Source organism: Pieris brassicae, chromosome 4, assembly GCF_905147105.1.
Source record: "Pieris brassicae chromosome 4, ilPieBrab1.1, whole genome shotgun sequence".
Lineage (NCBI taxonomy): Eukaryota > Metazoa > Arthropoda > Insecta > Lepidoptera > Pieridae > Pieris > Pieris brassicae.
In genome coordinates this window covers 22,241,564-22,260,113 of record NC_059668.1, presented here as the reverse complement: position 1 = coordinate 22,260,113, position 18,550 = coordinate 22,241,564, and the positions used below count along the sequence as shown (strand labels likewise).

The window sequence follows — 18,550 nt, the reverse complement described above, 5'->3', positions numbered from 1 at the left end:
TTAAACCTGTAGGCAGATAAGCAAAATAAATCGATACCTCAAACACATGATTTAAGATCATACACACTACCTACACATATATTAGTCGCATTTTATTTGAAACTTTACAGCAACTCCTGTATGTATTCTTCTTTAAATAAATAAATGAAGTTTCCGCCAAGTGCTACATCAGACGGTGACAAATAAAATGACTTCCTGACGACGTCTGTATATTGTGTAGCCTAGTAAAATTGTAATATTATTTATAAATTATATTTATTAACTGTTTTTTACTTAATTTACTCAATTTTTTTAATGAAATACTTTCTTATATCATTCTCACATAAGTCACTAGTGAGTTAAATTGTGTGTTATTTTTAATGTCAATCAATTGTTAATCGATTTAAATGAAATATTGATGGCTGATAAAACTGCGGACAGAAGCTAATTTATAGGAGATAAATTAACTAAAGTATTGTGTTTACTTTCTTTTTGAAATGTAATGGCTAATACAATTTATGCCTTACAAGAACAGCTGTTATATTTAAGATTAATTATTCATTATGCAATCATATACGTAAATCTAACCTGGTAGAAATATGTATTTTAAGTATAATAAAATATATAAAAGTAAAATTACATAAGCATAATTAAATATTCTTTTAAATACGTAATTTTAGGAAAAAAATATATTTTAATTCTAAGAAAAACTTGAATTAAATACCTATATAGTGGATGTTTTTTTTGTATGACAACACTTTAACTTCCTTGTTCATTCATCATTACAATTAAAGGTATTTAATTCAAAAACTTCAACCTGAATTTCAACCAATACTTAATAGAAAAAATGCTTCACGTTTCATCCGAAATCATATAACATAGTACATACTATGAGACTATGTTATATACTTGTCATTATAAAGCCTACAATAATTTAATGCAATAAATGCGGTTCGTAATCATCGTTATGCTAAAAGATCAAAAAATAAAGTTGTTTAAAAAAAAGTAATTCAACAGGAAATGAACTTAATCCAATTCATTTAATTATAAGGATCATTGTTCAGAACATCCGCTGTACAACCTTCACATTGATTACGTAAATTACGTCATGTAGACTCAAAGCGTGCTGCGCGTTACAAATTTGACGCCCCAAGCAGTTAGATTGATACAATTCTCTCTCGTAACGTCTCCACTATATATTGAGGTTTAAAACTATGCTAATTCAACAGTTTCACTGCCGAGGTCTAAGAAGAAGGTTCAAAATGTTCAAAGTACGTCTAAACCATTTAAAATAATTTAATTAATATTTTTAAAATAATTCTAACCTATTATAATTATTACAGATCTTAGTTGTTTCGTCAATTATTGCGGCCTGTTTCGCCGAGGAACATGGTTACAGATATAGACCAGTACATGCAGAGTATAGATACCCTCAACATGCCAATGAACCGGCACCGATACGCGAAGAAGCACAAGCAGAACATGGCCATCCACTTTCCTCACAGAGCGTTGTGCACTATCCAGCTGTGACAGAAGAATCTCAATCACAGGAAGCCTATGAATACGTGACACCAGGACCAGTATACAAGCAGTATTACCAGGCTAATGAACACGCACAGGAAGCCCACAAAAGCGTTCACGCTCACTATCCAGCACCCCAGCACCAGCCACAGATCAAATACGTTCATGTCCCTGTCCAACAGTACCCTTCCCAGGAGGAACAGGAAACACCTGTCTACCATCAAACCCAAGCCCATTCTCATGACGAGCCTATCGACTATTACGTAAGTTTGATTCGATATTTCGTATACGGATATCCGCCTCTCATTTAAAACTTTCCATTCATTTCATTCGTATCACACTTCACACTTCATATATTTTAATACCAAATTAGATTATCGTATCTATTTACAGGCTTACCCAAAGTATCAGTATGAGTACAAAGTAGAGGACCCTCACACTGGAGACAATAAGTTCCAGCATGAGGTGAGAGATGGCGACAGTGTCAAGGGAGTTTATTCTCTTCACGAAGCTGATGGGTCTGTGAGAACCGTCGAATACAGCTCAGACAAACATCATGGGTAAGCAAATACTATAATTATATTTATTATGTAAAAAATTCGATTATCAAAGGGAATTCATTATGATTAAATAACTCGACATTTCAGTTGGTTTTCTAAAATTCAATAATACAATTTGTCAATACTGTTAAATGAATAATAAAAAAAAATATTATACCAATTTTAATAATCCGTGGACAAGATAATAAACCCCGTAGCATTGGTTATATAACAATTATATGCAATTTTTAAATATAATTTTGTTTTATGAATGCAAAAAGGTTTTTATATCATTTTTTTATGTCATTTCAGATTTAATGCAGTTGTGAAACACTCGGCTCCAGGTCAACATGTCCACATCGAAACTCATCATCAGAACTGATAATTTTAGCTATAACTTTTTTTGCCTATTATTTAATTGTTGATACATGTGTAATTTATTAGTGTTTTAATATAGAGCATATATAATAAATTTGGGTCTATTATTTTAACTCATATTATTCTTTGAAATAACAATACGCTAGAACAAAGAGTACTTAACAGATTTTTTTTTTCTTCTACTTATATATCATCCAATATAAACACAAAAACGGCTGTGCTTATGGTAGCTAATTAGAAATTAATGGTTATTTATACCACTTAGTAAAAAGTTTTGTAAGTTCACTTTAAATCCAATCAGAATATTTTTTAATTAAACTTCCTTAATTCACTGACTAATTAAATGTGACTAAGTTATAGACCTATGTACAAGGCTGTACATTTCAGTCCCTCAGTTTTTCTTTATTTAATAAGCGTAGCTATCTAAATCTTCCAAGTATAGCCAGACATAGGCACTTTCTTCAGCATTAATTAGCAAAGCACCGAATTTTAATTAATTCCTTATAAATTTATTATTTTGTTGTATGAGAGTGATAAAAATTAGTGTACTTTTTTTACAAAAATCCATCTATTTGAGTGCGGTTTCAGGAACCGTTTTATGTTATGTTAATAGCTTTTGTTTCCTCATCATAAAATGAAAACCAAATGAAACTTTTATTCAAGATTGATAACGCATTTTGAAACAAATTTCAAATGTACTTGTTGATTGATAAAGAAAAAGTCTACTACAATCAAAGTAATTGACTTTATGTAACTTGAACAAATATCATTTCAACATCGAAGTGCACAGATCATTAGTCAACTTATAAAACTAATCGTCAAATATGTAAAACATACGCATAATTCGTTGCGTATGTTTTCACAAATTAATTAAAGGAATGTGGTGAAAGGAGAAGACGCGGAAGCCGATACAGTCCAACGAGGTTAACGCACACGAGACCGTATTTAACAAACCGCGCTGACGTATACATCACTCTATGCAGAATTTCTTACGGTTAGATAAGTATTGTTTAGTTTCGCCATAGGCGTGACGCGTTCAATATAAGTATGTATATGTTGCTACTAAGAACAAGAGTGCTTCAAGTTCAGCAACTCCATCGAGACTTATTGCCGAGTCGTTTTAGATTCGTGTTAATTTATTTGCTATTATTTTTTTATTCCTGTATAATTATGTATTTACAGCGTTCACTCGCGGTTGCTTGACGGAACCACTTCTTCGGGCGACTTCTTCAATACAAATAGTCCTCTCGTGAGTTATGTGCTGAGCATATATATATGTCGCAAACTACTCGATTGAGAGGAAATTGCATTGCATTGATCTGGTAATATGATTGATGTTTAAAAGTTCAAATAAAGTAAAATAATAAATAAACAAAAAATACATTATTTCAGTAGGTAGTATGTGTGATATTGTGTGTGACATTGATCTGGTAAAATGATTGATGTTTATAAGTTCAAATAAAGTTCAAATAATTAATAAACAAAAAATACATGATTTCAGTAGGTAGTATGTGTGATATTGTGTGTGACATTGATCTGGTAATATGATTGATGTTTATAAGTTCAAATAAAGTTTAAATAATTAATAAACAAAAAATACATGATTTCAGTAGGTAGTATGTGTGATATTGTGTGTGACATTGATCTGGTAATATGATTGATGTTTATAAGTTCAAATAATTAATAAACAAAAAATACATGATTTCAGTAGGTAGTATGTGTGATATTGTGTGTGACATTGATCTGGTAATATGATTGATGTTTATAAGTTCAAATAAAGTTTAAATAATTAATAAACAAAAAATACATGATTTCAGTAGGTAGTATGTGTGATATTGTGTGTGACATTGATCTGGTAATATGATTGATGTTTATAAGTTCAAATAAAGTTTAAATAATTAATAAACAAAAAATACATGATTTCAGTAGGTAGTATGTGTGATATTGTGTGTGACATTGATCTGGTAATATGATTGATGTTTATAAGTTCAAATAATTAATAAACAAAAAATACATGATTTCAGTAGGTAGTATGTGTGATATTGTGTGTGACATTGATCTGGTAATATGATTGATGTTTATAAGTTCAAATAAAGTTCAAATAATTAATAAACAAAAAATACATGATTTCAGTAGGTAGTATGTGTGATATTGTGTGTGACATTGATCTGGTAATATGATTGATGTTTATAAGTTCAAATAAAGTTTAAATAATTAATAAACAAAAAATACATGATTTCAGTAGGTAGTATGTGTGATATTGTGTGTGACATTGATCTGGTAAAATGATTGATGTTTATAAGTTCAAATAAAGTTCAAATAATTAATAAACAAAAAATACATGATTTCAGTAGGTAGTATGTGTGATATTGTGTGTGACATTGATCTGGTAATATGATTGATGTTTATAAGTTCAAATAAAGTTCAAATAATTAATAAACAAAAAATACATGATTTCATTAGGTATTATGTTATAGGAAATAGCAAAAACACATAGAAAGAAATAAAAGAAAAAAAATAATATAACAAGACTAGATTTATTGAAGTTAAAAAGTATTTTGCTAGATTAATGGTAGGAGGAATATTGAGCAATGGGCGCGGAATGAGTTAAGACTGGTGCAGCATGAGTATATAGAGGGGCAGCGTGAGTGATAACTGGGGCAGCGTGTGAGATAATGGGAGCAGCATGGGCAATGACAGGTGCAGCATGAGAAATAGGCGATGCATGAGAGACAACTGGAGTAGCATGTCTGGACGGCTGAGAGTTTTGGACTTGAGCGTTAAATCTGAAAAAAAAAATTAGTATGTTAAGAAAATGAAACTATATATTGAGTATGTTTTGTGAAAATTACAATATACACTTAGGAAAGATACAATATAAGAGATAAAAGAGACTTTCAGGCAGAGAGACTAAGAGACAGATTTTCACGCAGTAAAAGGGTATTATTGTCTCACAACTGTTATTTTATGATGAAAATATGAATCATTTACATTATAAACAGCTAAGCTAAAAAAACATACCCGCTGTGTGCATCAGCATTGTAGTGTACTGTTCTCACGGAGCCATCAGCTTCATGAAGGCTGTAAGAGCCAGTGACGTGGTCGCCATCACGGGCCTCGTGCTGAGACTTAATATCACCAGTATGAGGGTCGTTCACGCCGTATGAAAATTCATATCTTGGGTAGCTCTGGAAGAAGATATATTTAAATTACTTGCCTGATAAAATTATATAAATCCTTTAAAATTGATAACTCACGTTATATTCCTGGTGACCCTGTGCGTATTGCTGGTTGTAAAGACCAGATCCATGTTGAAGAGTAAGAACAGGGGAAGCGTAGGTGCGAGTAGGAATGGCATGTTGGGCAATTGGTGCAGCGTGAGTAATGTAAGGGGAAGAATGAGAAATGATAGGTGCATGAGATGAAATTACAGGGGCTGAGTGAGAAATGAGAGGGGCAGCCTGAGAAATTATGGGAGAGGCATGATGTACAGTTAAAGCAGATTGAAGGGGGGTAGATTGGTATACTGGAGCGTTGATCGCTATTGGTTGGTTGTATCTGTGGTTTTGCGAATTGTCATGACGAATTATGGATTGAGAGGATGTAGCGTGTCCATACGAATAGTGGTCTTGTGCATTCACTGCAATGAATGCAGCGGCGAGAAGAAACACCTGTAAATTAATTATTGCTTTACATATATCTTTTGTTTCATAGATCATCAATTTTAAAAATAAATACTTACTTTCGATATCATGTTGTGTTCTTGATAATTGCTGAAGGATTTTGAAGGAGAACTGATACCGTTTTTAAAAAGCCCTGAGCTTTTATATTATTCATTTAAGGCGATATTACATACAGTCCTCACGTAATGTAGGGTACGAAACGGGTTTAATTTTCGAGATAGTTGCTTCAAACTTTATGAAAGCACACTTCGAGACAAAAACGAAAGTATGTATGAAAAAAATATATTTAACACCGAGTATTAACCGGAGTCTCCTCAGCACCCCGTAGGCAATGTCTAACGTTTCATAAAATGTATAACAATAAAAAACATGAAAGCTTACAAACTACTAGAAAATATAATACAATAGTCAAGACTCGAATGGAGCGATATGACTTTGGGCCTACGTCCCAGAAGATACACCTTATGAAACGCTGTGCCTTTAAGCGTTCGTTGTACCATAACCAAGCATACATTTATCGTTAGAAGCTTATCCTAAGTAGATTAAGTCGTCTATCCATGAAGAAGACCGCCATGACCGGCATATGCGAGGGGAGCGTGCGCTACAGCGACTGCAGGTCCAGGATGCGCTGCGTGTCCTTGTCTGCTCACCACCGCGTTGAATCTGGAATTATATATTAATAAATCATTAGGTTTAGAGTTTTTTTTCGTACAACCAATACAATAAAAAGGAGTATATATTATGCTTATATATAAACCCTAGTAATAAACATGCAACTACGTTGCTTTTTATGAATATATAATATACCATTTTAATTTCGTCGTAGGTAACCTAAAACACTATCTATTAATGTTAAGCGTAAGTATGTACTAATCTAAGTCTAAGTAGGAGCTAATCTCCAGGTAATTCTAACGCTTGAAACAGGTAACTATATACGTCTTTTTGAAGAATAAATATTCATATTAACTTTTAGATTTTTCGTTTTATTTATATTTTTATATGTATCGGTTCTAATTAGAACACGAGTAAATGTAAGTCAGATTTTTTCCAATTTTTTTGATTAAATATTATAAACAATTCAAAATAGTAAATTTTGTACACGTACATTCCGTATAAGCCTAGAGGATTATTGGAGATATTTATTGGACTCACCCATTGTGGTCATCAGCGGAGTAGTTGACAGTGCGGATGGTACCATCAGGTTCCACTAGCTGGTACTGACCCTTGACCACGTCTCCATCCCGTGATTCCCATTGGCTCTTTTGGTCACCAGTGTGGCCGTCGGCTACACCGTAATTGAATTGGTAGCGGGGGTGGGCCTGTTGTGATATTGTCAAATGTTTTATTTCAAATGTGTAATTTTATCTATGTATCTATCTTACTCATCGCGATTACAACATCATGGTAACCCAAAGACTCCTTAGTATAGAACGTGGTTGAACAAATAACCGATGGCCATCTACGTGCCAATATGCCAATCTAAGATTTTTATAGTGGTAGGAAATGTAACGTATTATTTTAATTAGAAATGTATATTATAAGTTAATTTTTATCACCTATGCATTTTTTTATGTACCAGGAGGCAAACGGACAGGAATTACCTAATGTTATGTGATACGCCGCCCATATTATCAGAAGCTGCTGCTAGCTTTTTAAGAATTGCTACGCTCTTTTCTTGATGCTAAGTCAATTTTTTTCGGAAATTCTTCATTTGACAGCTGGTTCCACATAGTAGAAACGTCGTGGAACGACGGACGTCGAGGTGATAAGTATTATGTATTCTGCCTTGATATATGTTTAAAACTTCGGCACACAGCCTTTAACCTGATTTGTTCCCCCTTTTAAATATTGGTAGTCATATAATTGTAATGGTTTCCATTGACATTCTCGGTTAGTAAAAAATACATACATATACTTCAACAGGGGCAACGGCGTGGGCCAAAGGTGCATGGACAATCGGTGCGTGCGCAACCACGGCTCCGTGACCTGTAACCGACCTTGAAAATAGGTAAGGCAGGTAAACTAGACACATCGTTGCCCATCCAATAGAATAAGTTATTTAAATATTGATCAGTGAAGTTGCAAACAATTTATATTCGTACATAAAAGTTATATGTCTGATGATATTAATTGTCAGTCAATATGGCCTTTTCTTCTCATATATTACCTAGACCTAGTCCATAGCCAAGACCACCATATCCATAAGCTGGTGCAGCAGCTACAGCTGGTGCTGGGTGGCCCAAGACAATGCTTTGAGATGAGATGGCGCCATGAGGGGAAGCTATCAAACCTCCTTGCGCCACCACCAGCAGCGCACATGCAACTATGGCCTGAAAAAAAAAACACATTAATTTGTTTACCGCTTACACTTTTTGTTAACCAGGTTCGATTTTCGTGAGAAACAATTATTGTTTTGTCTTGGAACTTATATAATTTATCTGAGTTATAAAAATATAGAACATTTTAATAATTACAAATATCGACGGAAACATGTTATCTTTTAAAATACCTTCGCAAACATTTTGTTTTTCTAACTTAGACGTTGATCTAGAAAGCTAGGACTGGATATGTGCCTAAATGTCTGATTACTGGCCCTTATATACTAGACTAGATTAGTGCTATAGGGACATATGTTTATAGGTACGTACCTTGGATCGCCAATGGTATCATAGTTTCCAATGCTGGGACCTAAACCATTCGATTTTAAGGATATGGTCCAATCTAATATTACATAGATTAAACAGAAGACAAAACCGTGTTGAATATAAATGATTTGAAAGTATCAAATGCCGTCCCTATACAAATATTTCAGAACAGGAGTTTCTGAAGTAAAAACTTTTTAATTAAAAAAATATCACAAATAATTTAGTTATTATGGTATATATTTTTGTGATTGCTATTTTTATCATTTGGCTTTCATAGTTATTTCCGATCACGACTTCTCAGATAGAATTCCAAGTTTGTTCTGTACAAAACTCTACTGCGACCAGTGCTCACTTATGCTTCTGAAACCTGGCCCCTTAGCAAGACAGACGAGATTTCTCTCCTAATATTCGAATGGAAGATTCTTCGAAGAAACTTTGATCCTGTTTGCGAAGACGATGGACCCCAAGGTCCTTACTGAACTCACAACCCAAGAGAAAACCCGGTAGACCGAGACTATGTTGGTGGGATGGAGTTGTCAAGGACCTCGAAACAATAGTGGTTCGATGTTGGCCACTGTCTATCATCTGTCACCACCATCCATTGCGATGACGAAGTGTACTTGTGGGCCACAAAGGGCTGCATAAACAATGATGATGATGATGCTATTTTTATCATATTTGTTGTATAGGACACGTTGGATGCGCAAAATTAATGTTTTCTCGCACGATGATCGACACAATATATCACACGAACTGGTCTCAGTGGATGTATTATCATTTATTTTGTTCAAGTCTAAGTTATAACCCTCATAGCCATATCCACGCTATGTTCAACGCGAGGACAATTTAGCCAAGAATTACTTTTCATATTGTCCAATGCACACACGAAAACAGAATTCCGAATAAATTAAACCTATAGTTGCCGTCAACTAGCTTTTTGCTCGCATTTATTGTCTATAGTTTATTTATTGAAGTTTTAAAAGCCAATTAATTTCCACCCTTGATAAGGTATTTAGACACAAAACCAGGTTAGATTTGAGTGATTTATGTTTTAACTATATTACAGATTATGAAATGGATGTACTTATAAATTACTATTTTTATTTATTTCCAACACACAAATATTCAATATTCTTAACCTACTAATAATAAATAAAGTTTGATAAATATAAAATTAAAACAAATTTAAAATGATTGATCCTTATGGCACCTTTAATGTGGACGGCATTTATTGTATCTTTTCCTCGCTGTATTGACAAAAATAATTTGAAGAAATAGAGTATAATTTTTACATTAACTTTTTTAATATAATCAATATAAAATTGTAAATATTAGATATAAAAAGCCGGGAAAATCACAATCAAACGCTTCTGTAAGTTACAGTAAAGTTCTAGTTATTAATGATTTTTGCATCTTCGTTTATCCATTTTGGTGGATTTTCTGTCTATGGTCTTGTGATATCGAGTATTGTATCAATATGGTATTAATGCCAAGAGCCGTAAAATTAAATGTGTTAAGGAACCTTTTATTAAGACTTAAAACCCATTGTGATCCAACTTGTATCAAAATATCGATCCGCCACGATACAGAGATAGTTTTTCGTACGTTATTATAGTAATTTGTAAATATCTATGGTTTAAGATGTTTATTTCGTTCATTAAGAATTGCAACAATCGCTGTCAAATAAAAATAATACTTGATGCTTATTAGTTAATTGTATAATAAAATAGTATATAAAGTACAACATCAGGCAAGAAACAGAAAACTTGACTTGAAAATGCAGCAATTACAATTTTTAACAGTTACACAACACAACAAAGAAAGAGAAGATAAAAAAAAACTAAGAAACAACAACATTAAAGACGTAATTCAACAAATAACACAAAAATATATACAGAATTTATAATATTATTCTAATTCAGTAATAAAATTAAATTAAGCTCTGTTTGAATAATAAAGAAGAGACTCACTATGCAGTAGATCTAGGAATCAAATATTATGTTTAAACTAATTTTAAATCAAAATTAAATAAACCAAGTTAAATTAAATGCTAGCTTAGATTTATGAATCGAAACTAAATTGGAATCGTATTAAATTATATAATTGATCTAACAACTTTCAGCCCAGTTTTGTAAACGCGAATTAAATACAAAAAGTTTAGGATTAGGATAGAAAAGGTCCTGTTAAACTTAGTATTAACAATTGCATCCTGGAGTTCCAAAAACATCCAGAGCGTTACTGTTAGGGTTAAACTTAGTCTAACGAAATAACATATTACATAAGTAGAATGAAAACTAATAACGCTTAATACATAACACGGAAAGTCATAAATTAATTTCGAATTCAAATTTATTTGCAAGGTCCCAATCATAATATTACAAATGAGAAAGTTTGTCTGTATATATAGTTAAACCCCTAAACTAAGGTTCCATTTTTTTATGATTTATCCTATACTATATTAATTCAGTTAATGTCATATCAGGCTACAATCTGGGTTTTATGTTTTTCAGACCGACTCTATTTCGTGTTGCAGCTGGTTCTGATTAACGTCATTATTATTTAATTTTTTTATTAAAGTTCTACTCATCGTACATAATGCTAAATCTAGAGTGTATGTTACAAAGCTATATTTTAATAAAATAATCGTATTCTACTCAAATAAAAATTTATTTGAGTTATATTGACAGCTCATTTACATTAACGTATTAACATATACAATTTTTTTTAAATTTAGGTTAAGTTCCCAGCCTCGTTCTGTTTTGTACTTTTCCACGACGGTAAGGAAAATAACCCTCTTACTAAGAAACATATAGTGCAATGGCGTCGTGTTGACTAAAGTACTCCATTGTATCTTGTCATGACATGACATAGAATTTACATTTGAGAGGAAGACACCAAGTAGTTTAGGTTTTATAAAGAGGCTAAGAAGTTGCCGATAAAACTCCAATTAATAACTAATATTTATATTTATTTCCAACACAAAAATTACTATATTCTTAACTTACATAGTAATAAAAATAATTAGAAAATTAAGACAAATTTTACAAGTTTGGTATCTGTGCCAGTTATCTTCAACGCTGGCAGCATTACCTCGATGTATTGCAATACTTAAAAATACATCTGCCTGTGGGATAATATATAATAATAACTAATATAACTTTTAAATTCTACCCAGGCAAAGCCACATATCTATACCATATATCAGTATAGTCGTTGATTATGTAAACATGTCAAATTAATATTAGAACCGGTTATGAAATTGCAAAAGTGTTACACTTGCTCGTGACAGGTGCTTCTTGCAAATGATACGAACGTAGTTATTATACGAAAGTAAATTTGTTACCCCTGCGTTACATTGGTATAGTTTATGTTGCAGAAGAATATTCACACAACTTCATACAACTCACTTTTATTTTCTATATAATTCGCTTTACTTTTTATTTCGTAATCCTAAACATATAGTATTACAAAAATAATTATACTATAGTCAAAGATGAAATACGTACATAATGTATACAAAAAGGTACAAACAGGAAAAAACAATAAAGATATTCAATACAGTTAACCAGCAATATCTAATTTGGCTGTGTTGTGTGATGGTGTTAAAGTGAAAAAGTTTACGTGAAAAAATATTCGCGTAATTTTCTTAATTTGGAGATTTATCGTTAACAATGTGTAGCCCAGATTATAACCAATACACAGACCATGAAATGAACTGTTATGTCTATATCCGTAAGGTTGTTGCAACATTACGCCGGCCTTGGTCGATATTTTTATGAACACCATTTTTTTATTTATATTTGAGACTTGCTGATTGACTTTGTGTAAGATTTTAACTTTAGGCAAAATTTGCTAGTATTGCAGAAATCTCTTTTTCAAGCTTTCCGACAGATATTCATTCACATTTCAAAACTTTAAGAGTAATATTTTGTATGTTAATTTGCAATATAAAGCCTTACATTCATATTAATGTAACATACATTAGCGCCACATTCCATATGAATTTTAAACAAAGGGTTTATTGAGAGCAAAGAGCGGCGTTTGCACATGTGTATTGCGACAATAGCGGTGTCACGGGCGCGCCCACAAGTGAATGTCGCATGTGTTCAATAATACATTACGTACAAACATTCGTGAGATATTGTGTCGAATTTTATCGTATTTGGCTTATAAAACGATAAGATTTAGAGCTGCATTTAATGACGGTATTCGACATATGTATTGTTTTTATATTACAGGTCCTTATTTATTTGAAGATCTGTAACCCACACAAAGCATGTCTCATTTCTACGTATGGTTTGCTAATATAATTAGGAACTAAGTTGACACGCTTTATTAATAAAACAAATGTACAAAAAAATGTTCTGATAAAAACGTTTTACCGTTATATCGACCTAACTGATAAAAATGTATCAGAAATAACCCAAACGTCCTTGTCAAGCGAAACGAGAGCAACACTCCCGCTTGTTCCAGTTTCGTAACTTTCACTATCATTGTGAGCTTGCGCAAGCGCTCGTCAAATTTTAATTAATATTTGTAATTGATGTTTGACTGACGCGATGACTTCTTTAGTACTGTTAAGCTGTGATTACCAAAGTATATGTACTCTTTATTATAAAAGGCTGAGAAAAAAATTAGCTAAAGAAACGAAAAATATGTCCGTTTTTGTCCACACATATTTATATTTAATAATAAATCTATTTATTTTTATTTTTTATAAAGGATTTACAATAAAACTATGTTAAAAAATTACTCGGTGAACATTTGCAGCAACTCCATGTAGATATTTCGCCAAGTCCTTTAACCAATTCTTAAAAGGTCGGCAACGAACTTGCGAGCCTTACCTAACATCAGGTAAGCCTCCTGCCCGTTTGCCTTCTGTAACATTTTTATTTTATAAACCTTGCTGTGTTAAGTTATTTGACATTATTTTTATTTTCTGCAGATGCTTGGTTGACACGTGCGCCCTCGTGAGTTGTGTGCAGCCATATTGCGGACTAGTCGATTGTTAGAAAGTTAGATCTGGCTAGCGCTGCGCCTTCTTAATATTCTCATGTCATTTTCACACGTGTATATTCATTCTATAACATTTTTTCATAAATATCTTGTAAAATTTGTGATGTTTGAAGTAAAACAAAAATAAAATACTAAAAATAATTAAAATATTTTATTTACATGATAAGTTTTTAATAGTCTTAGTAGAGTATATAAAAAGGTCCTTACATTGTATCAAATATAACAATATAATTGTAATTAAATTAAAAAAAATCTATTAATTAGCTTAGATATAAAATCTGATAATTCTTACTAGATATTTGTTCAGATATTATTAAAGTTTATTTAGATTAACAAAAAAATGATTTTGCGCTTAAAGGCAACAAATTGGTGTATACTGTTTAATCATTCGACACAATTGTAATCTGATACGCAATTCAGACCATATGTTATGTAAATTACTGCAGCCTTCATTTTGTTCATTGGACCTAAAAACACTTTAATTTTTGATATAAGATATCCAGGTATTATTACATCTTATTTTAAACCGTATTAAATTTTGTAGTTTGTAAAAAGTTGTTCAGTAACGTATATTATGCAAATTAGTATTGTTTTAGAGATTAATTGTATAATGATACCAATGTAATAATTATTATGGCGAAATGCATTTCAATTAAAAACACACACCAATAATAATCGTTTTACTAATATAAGAAATCAGTCTGTATGCATAATTAAAACAAGAATAATTAAGATAACTTATTTCATAAAGCAAACAATTTTATTACTAAGTAAGAATAACTTGTATATAATATAAATAGGATCACATACACTCACACAGTCAAAGACCTTAACCTAATTTGTATTATAAGTCAAATATGTCTAAGATATTTATAACTGGTTTCTTTTTCACTATTTTTTTCACAACTTTCTCTTCCTTTTGGGGTCCTCGTGATGGTCGTTGGTACCGTTCGTCTTCATATTCATCATCATAGGCTGAGTATGGTATCCGATGGTCGAAATCTTCCTCAGGTTCTGGTTGGTAATCGTCGACTATACGCTGAGGTTTTTTCAATTTCCTTTTTGGAACCAGAACATAATCGTCCAAGTTCTCAGGATCGTAGGAATCCGGAACTCTGTGTGGCCTAAACTTTTTCTTGGGCCGAGGAGGCAAATAATCAGAATAACTGTCTGGTGGTGGCAAATCGTGAAGGTTTTGATATCCATACTTTGTTTGTGGTTCATTATATTCATCAGGTTTCTGAGGTTTGAAACCATGTCTGTAGCTATTGATATATTTCTCGGAATCTATGGATGACGCCTCAGACTTGTATTTGTCACTATCATATTTGGTCGGCTCTTGGTAAGGGGGATATTTTTGTTTTCTAAAATCTAAATCTGCTATATTCCCGTAGTAATTACTTTCCGGCTTATGTTTTTTATGACAGTTTGGATCTGTGTTATATCCCATGTGACTATGAGGGGAGTCCAATCCATCATCGCGAGGATGCTTAATATTAATGCTGTGAGTATATTCACTTGCATCTAAGTCTGTAGGATGTTTGGGACGCTTACCAAAAGAATAATCGTTATATTGGGTTTCATATGGATATCTTTTTCTTTTCTTTTCATTCGTTTTATAAGGTGGGTCGAGATCTGCGTCTTCAGAGAAATCATAGTATCTGTCGTAATCTCGGAGTGCCTTGTCTTCCATTAAATCTGGATTTGGTAGTGGAGAATCCAGTGCTTCTTTTTGGTTAGCATCATTGTTGAGAGCTGTAAAACCTGTATCAGGTCCCGCTGAATATTCTACAGTCCTCATAGAACCGTCTGGTTCTATCACACTGTAGTGACCTGAATAAAAAATACAATATTTTTTTACTCCTATAGCGTTTGTCATACCAGTAAAAAATATGTTTATTACCTTTAAAAGTGTCACCGTCTTTTGATTCCCATACAGTCTTAACATCACCGGTTTGCGCATCGGAGACTCCATAACCAAACGAATAGCTTGGATTTACCTAGAAAATAAAAATAAAAATATATCAGTGGCTCTACAACATTTTAGGTATGGGCCTCAGATTTCTGGATCTGTTTCATGCTCATTTGCCACTGTAATAGGTAAGTATGTAATCAGTTTCCTGTGTCTGACACTTGCCGTCGACTTTTTGGTTTCCTCACGATACTTTTCTTTACCGTTCGAAATCTTAAATGCGCGCATAGAAAGAAAGAAAGTCCATTGGTGCATAGCCGAAGATTGAACCTACGACCTGATGAAAGTTGCACATTGAATTCACTCGGCCAACACCGCTTTAGATTTCCCTATAAAATAAATTAATTATAGACTATGAAAAGGAAAATACGTAAGACATCGCGTGTACAATCCCGTATTTACGTTTTGACATTCATCGCATGTGTAATGGCTGTTGAATAAAATGAATAATTAACTGCTTATTAATCATCTCAATAAAATTGTAATATAAGTGCTTTGATGTGAATATCACTGTCAATTTCATTAGTGTAATAGGCAACACTTTCGACACTTTCAATTTTGTCACGCCAAATACTTATTATTTAAATATAATGGCAATAATAAGCACATTACGTGAGTAGTATTTTATGTATATTCTGTTTAGAACCACAATTTTGACCGTACAAAAACCGCATTAAAATTGAAGCCAAAATTTTAAGCATCATACTAACTATATTTAACCAATCATCACCTAATACTTATTTGCCGAATACGGGTACGTCATTTTAAGGTTTAATTACACATAAAAACTAGTTACTATGTTTGCAAACACGTTTACAAGTCGCGATCCCCAAGTTCAAGATGAGCGATGCGTGCGCATCGTAATTCAATGTCAATGACAGCGGATCGTTGACTTTCAATTTCATACGTATTTATTAGGCGTGAATTATGCAACAATTTTATAGCAGTCCAATTAATATGACAGATTACTGCACTCTCTTTTTCTTAGTGGAGAAATCATAACGTTTATCATTATACTAAAGATATAGCCAATGATTCAATACATATTATATACAATATATAAAAAAGTAATACCTAATTCGGCTGTGACAGTGAGGGTGTATATGTGCTCATGGTGCAGGTGATTAACTTCTATACATATTCTTAATACAGGGAGTATTAACAATATGCCGCGATAGCTTAAACAAATCACCGCTTAAATATTGGTAATTGTATGTCCGGGCTAAACGATAAAACTGAGTTTTTTTGCATAGTTCGTGTTGATGTGAGGAACGTGAAAAATCAACAATATTATACATATCTCTTGCGTTACCACCCTTTAAGTCCTTCTAAACCTATTTAACGTAAAAATGTTTTCGTAGGAACCTCTCGAGATTCTGGCCATTCTACCTGAAGATCCCTGGCATACGATAGCTATACGTAATTATATATGTCAGTAATGCCCATAGAAAATCACCGTACATAGAGGGTATGATGGGGTATTAGGTGAGATGATCCAAGACACCTCACAAACCCTCAGAGACGGACATTAAATTACAAATTGAGCTATAACTTTCGAGTTAGAGAAGGTTTTCGAAGAAGCTTAGCCAGACTACACATAGCATTGTACCTGTATCGAAAATATATATTGCAGTAATGTAAGTGGTTTCATTTAATAGTGAATACATGTGGTAAAGAGAAAAGTGGGTGAACAACACCAACTGGTTGAATGTTTCAACACTGACTTACTTTCGTTAGGCATTTAAAGCACGACATATTATTACGTAGGGTTTATTTTAATATTGTGAGTTTGTTAATATACCAATACGAAATGAATTCCCGTAAATTATGCCAAAGACATAGGACACAATTCGTCTGTTTCATTCTTCCTTTATCGGCAAATTTATTAGAGGTCTATATTTTAGTTTGTTTTTCTTTGACGTGTGAGCGTGTTCATATATACTTAGTACGAAAAATACACACGATTAGGGTTCAAATACACGGCATGGGTTTAAAAATTATGGTCATCACTCTCAAATCAATCTCAAAGTGTATTATTTATTTTTGTTAAATAAATATTTTTAATGGATAAAAAATTCAATTTTTTTTTACTAGAATTGAATTTTCATGATTATCAATTATGTGAACTAAGTATCTTTCTTGACGTTAAAACTTTTAGTTTTAAACAAAGTATTTTTCTTTGTATACAATATCCTAAGGGATAATACGGGAATTAAATTGAAACACTTAAAATACTCACTTCACTTTGTTCTGGGCTTAAGGTTTCTTGTACATCGTAATCCTGGCATATACACACAAGTATACATCCAAAAAGTACCTGTAATAAAAATAATATCCCAATACAATCTATACTTATTTTTTTTATGAATAAAAAAATATATCTCCATTATTATCACTTACCAAGAAATGAATTAGATTCGCCATAATCACAAAATCACTTTAAGATTTAACATTCACAGTCACAAATTTATTTCTTCGCGAAAATCAACATAAACCTGTCCATTATCCAAGGTTGAACGTGAAGATGGCCACCGATGTCCACCACTTACCTATTTATAAACTCACACATCGTTGACTTCACGTGCGTCTACGCACACAACAATAAAAATCACTAGAGGGTGGCTAGAATAATTATTTTATTGTCTAGAATCACAATGTTATCCAACCCCGGATGAAAGACGCTTCCCAATTGATAATATCATTTAGTTAATCAATGATTTTAACGCAATTCAACATTAAATGTTAATCTATCATTATAATGAGAAGATTTTTAATGTTGCAAATATTTATAATAAAATAAAATAAAATATTGGAATA

At 32.4% G+C, this 18,550-nt stretch overlaps 4 protein-coding genes across 4 annotated transcripts; 1 reads left to right on the top strand and 3 right to left on the bottom strand.

Moving 5' to 3' along the window:
* Nucleotides 1-1,229: 1,229 nt before the first annotated feature.
* On the top strand, nucleotides 1,230-2,466 carry LOC123708151 (G-box-binding factor-like). Its single transcript, XM_045658690.1, has 4 exons — nucleotides 1,230-1,250; nucleotides 1,323-1,763; nucleotides 1,894-2,060; nucleotides 2,352-2,466. Exons 1-4 carry the CDS (start codon nucleotides 1,242-1,244, stop codon nucleotides 2,419-2,421), a joined length of 687 nt encoding a protein of 228 aa, XP_045514646.1. The 5' UTR covers nucleotides 1,230-1,241; the 3' UTR covers nucleotides 2,422-2,466.
* Nucleotides 2,467-4,983: 2,517 nt separating this feature from the next.
* On the bottom strand, nucleotides 4,984-6,177 carry LOC123708416 (cuticle protein 8-like). The gene is made up of 5 exons (XM_045659110.1): nucleotides 6,160-6,177; nucleotides 5,744-6,088; nucleotides 5,675-5,704; nucleotides 5,439-5,605; nucleotides 4,984-5,203 (listed from the first exon to the last, which is right to left on the bottom strand). The coding sequence occupies exons 1-5, from the start codon at nucleotides 6,169-6,171 to the stop codon at nucleotides 4,984-4,986; spliced, it is 774 nt and encodes a 257-aa protein (XP_045515066.1). The 5' UTR covers nucleotides 6,172-6,177.
* Nucleotides 6,178-6,651: 474 nt separating this feature from the next.
* LOC123708414 (cuticle protein 19-like) lies at nucleotides 6,652-8,621 on the bottom strand. Its single transcript, XM_045659107.1, has 5 exons — nucleotides 8,610-8,621; nucleotides 8,274-8,430; nucleotides 8,010-8,086; nucleotides 7,253-7,419; nucleotides 6,652-6,763 (listed from the first exon to the last, which is right to left on the bottom strand). Exons 1-5 carry the CDS (start codon nucleotides 8,619-8,621, stop codon nucleotides 6,652-6,654), a joined length of 525 nt encoding a protein of 174 aa, XP_045515063.1.
* A 5,950-nt stretch (nucleotides 8,622-14,571) lies between these two features.
* Nucleotides 14,572-18,494, bottom strand: LOC123708569. The gene is made up of 4 exons (XM_045659343.1): nucleotides 18,134-18,494; nucleotides 17,973-18,050; nucleotides 15,665-15,761; nucleotides 14,572-15,594 (listed from the first exon to the last, which is right to left on the bottom strand). Exons 1-4 carry the CDS (start codon nucleotides 18,155-18,157, stop codon nucleotides 14,606-14,608), a joined length of 1,188 nt encoding a protein of 395 aa, XP_045515299.1. The 5' UTR covers nucleotides 18,158-18,494; the 3' UTR covers nucleotides 14,572-14,605.
* Nucleotides 18,495-18,550: the final 56 nt, after the last annotated feature.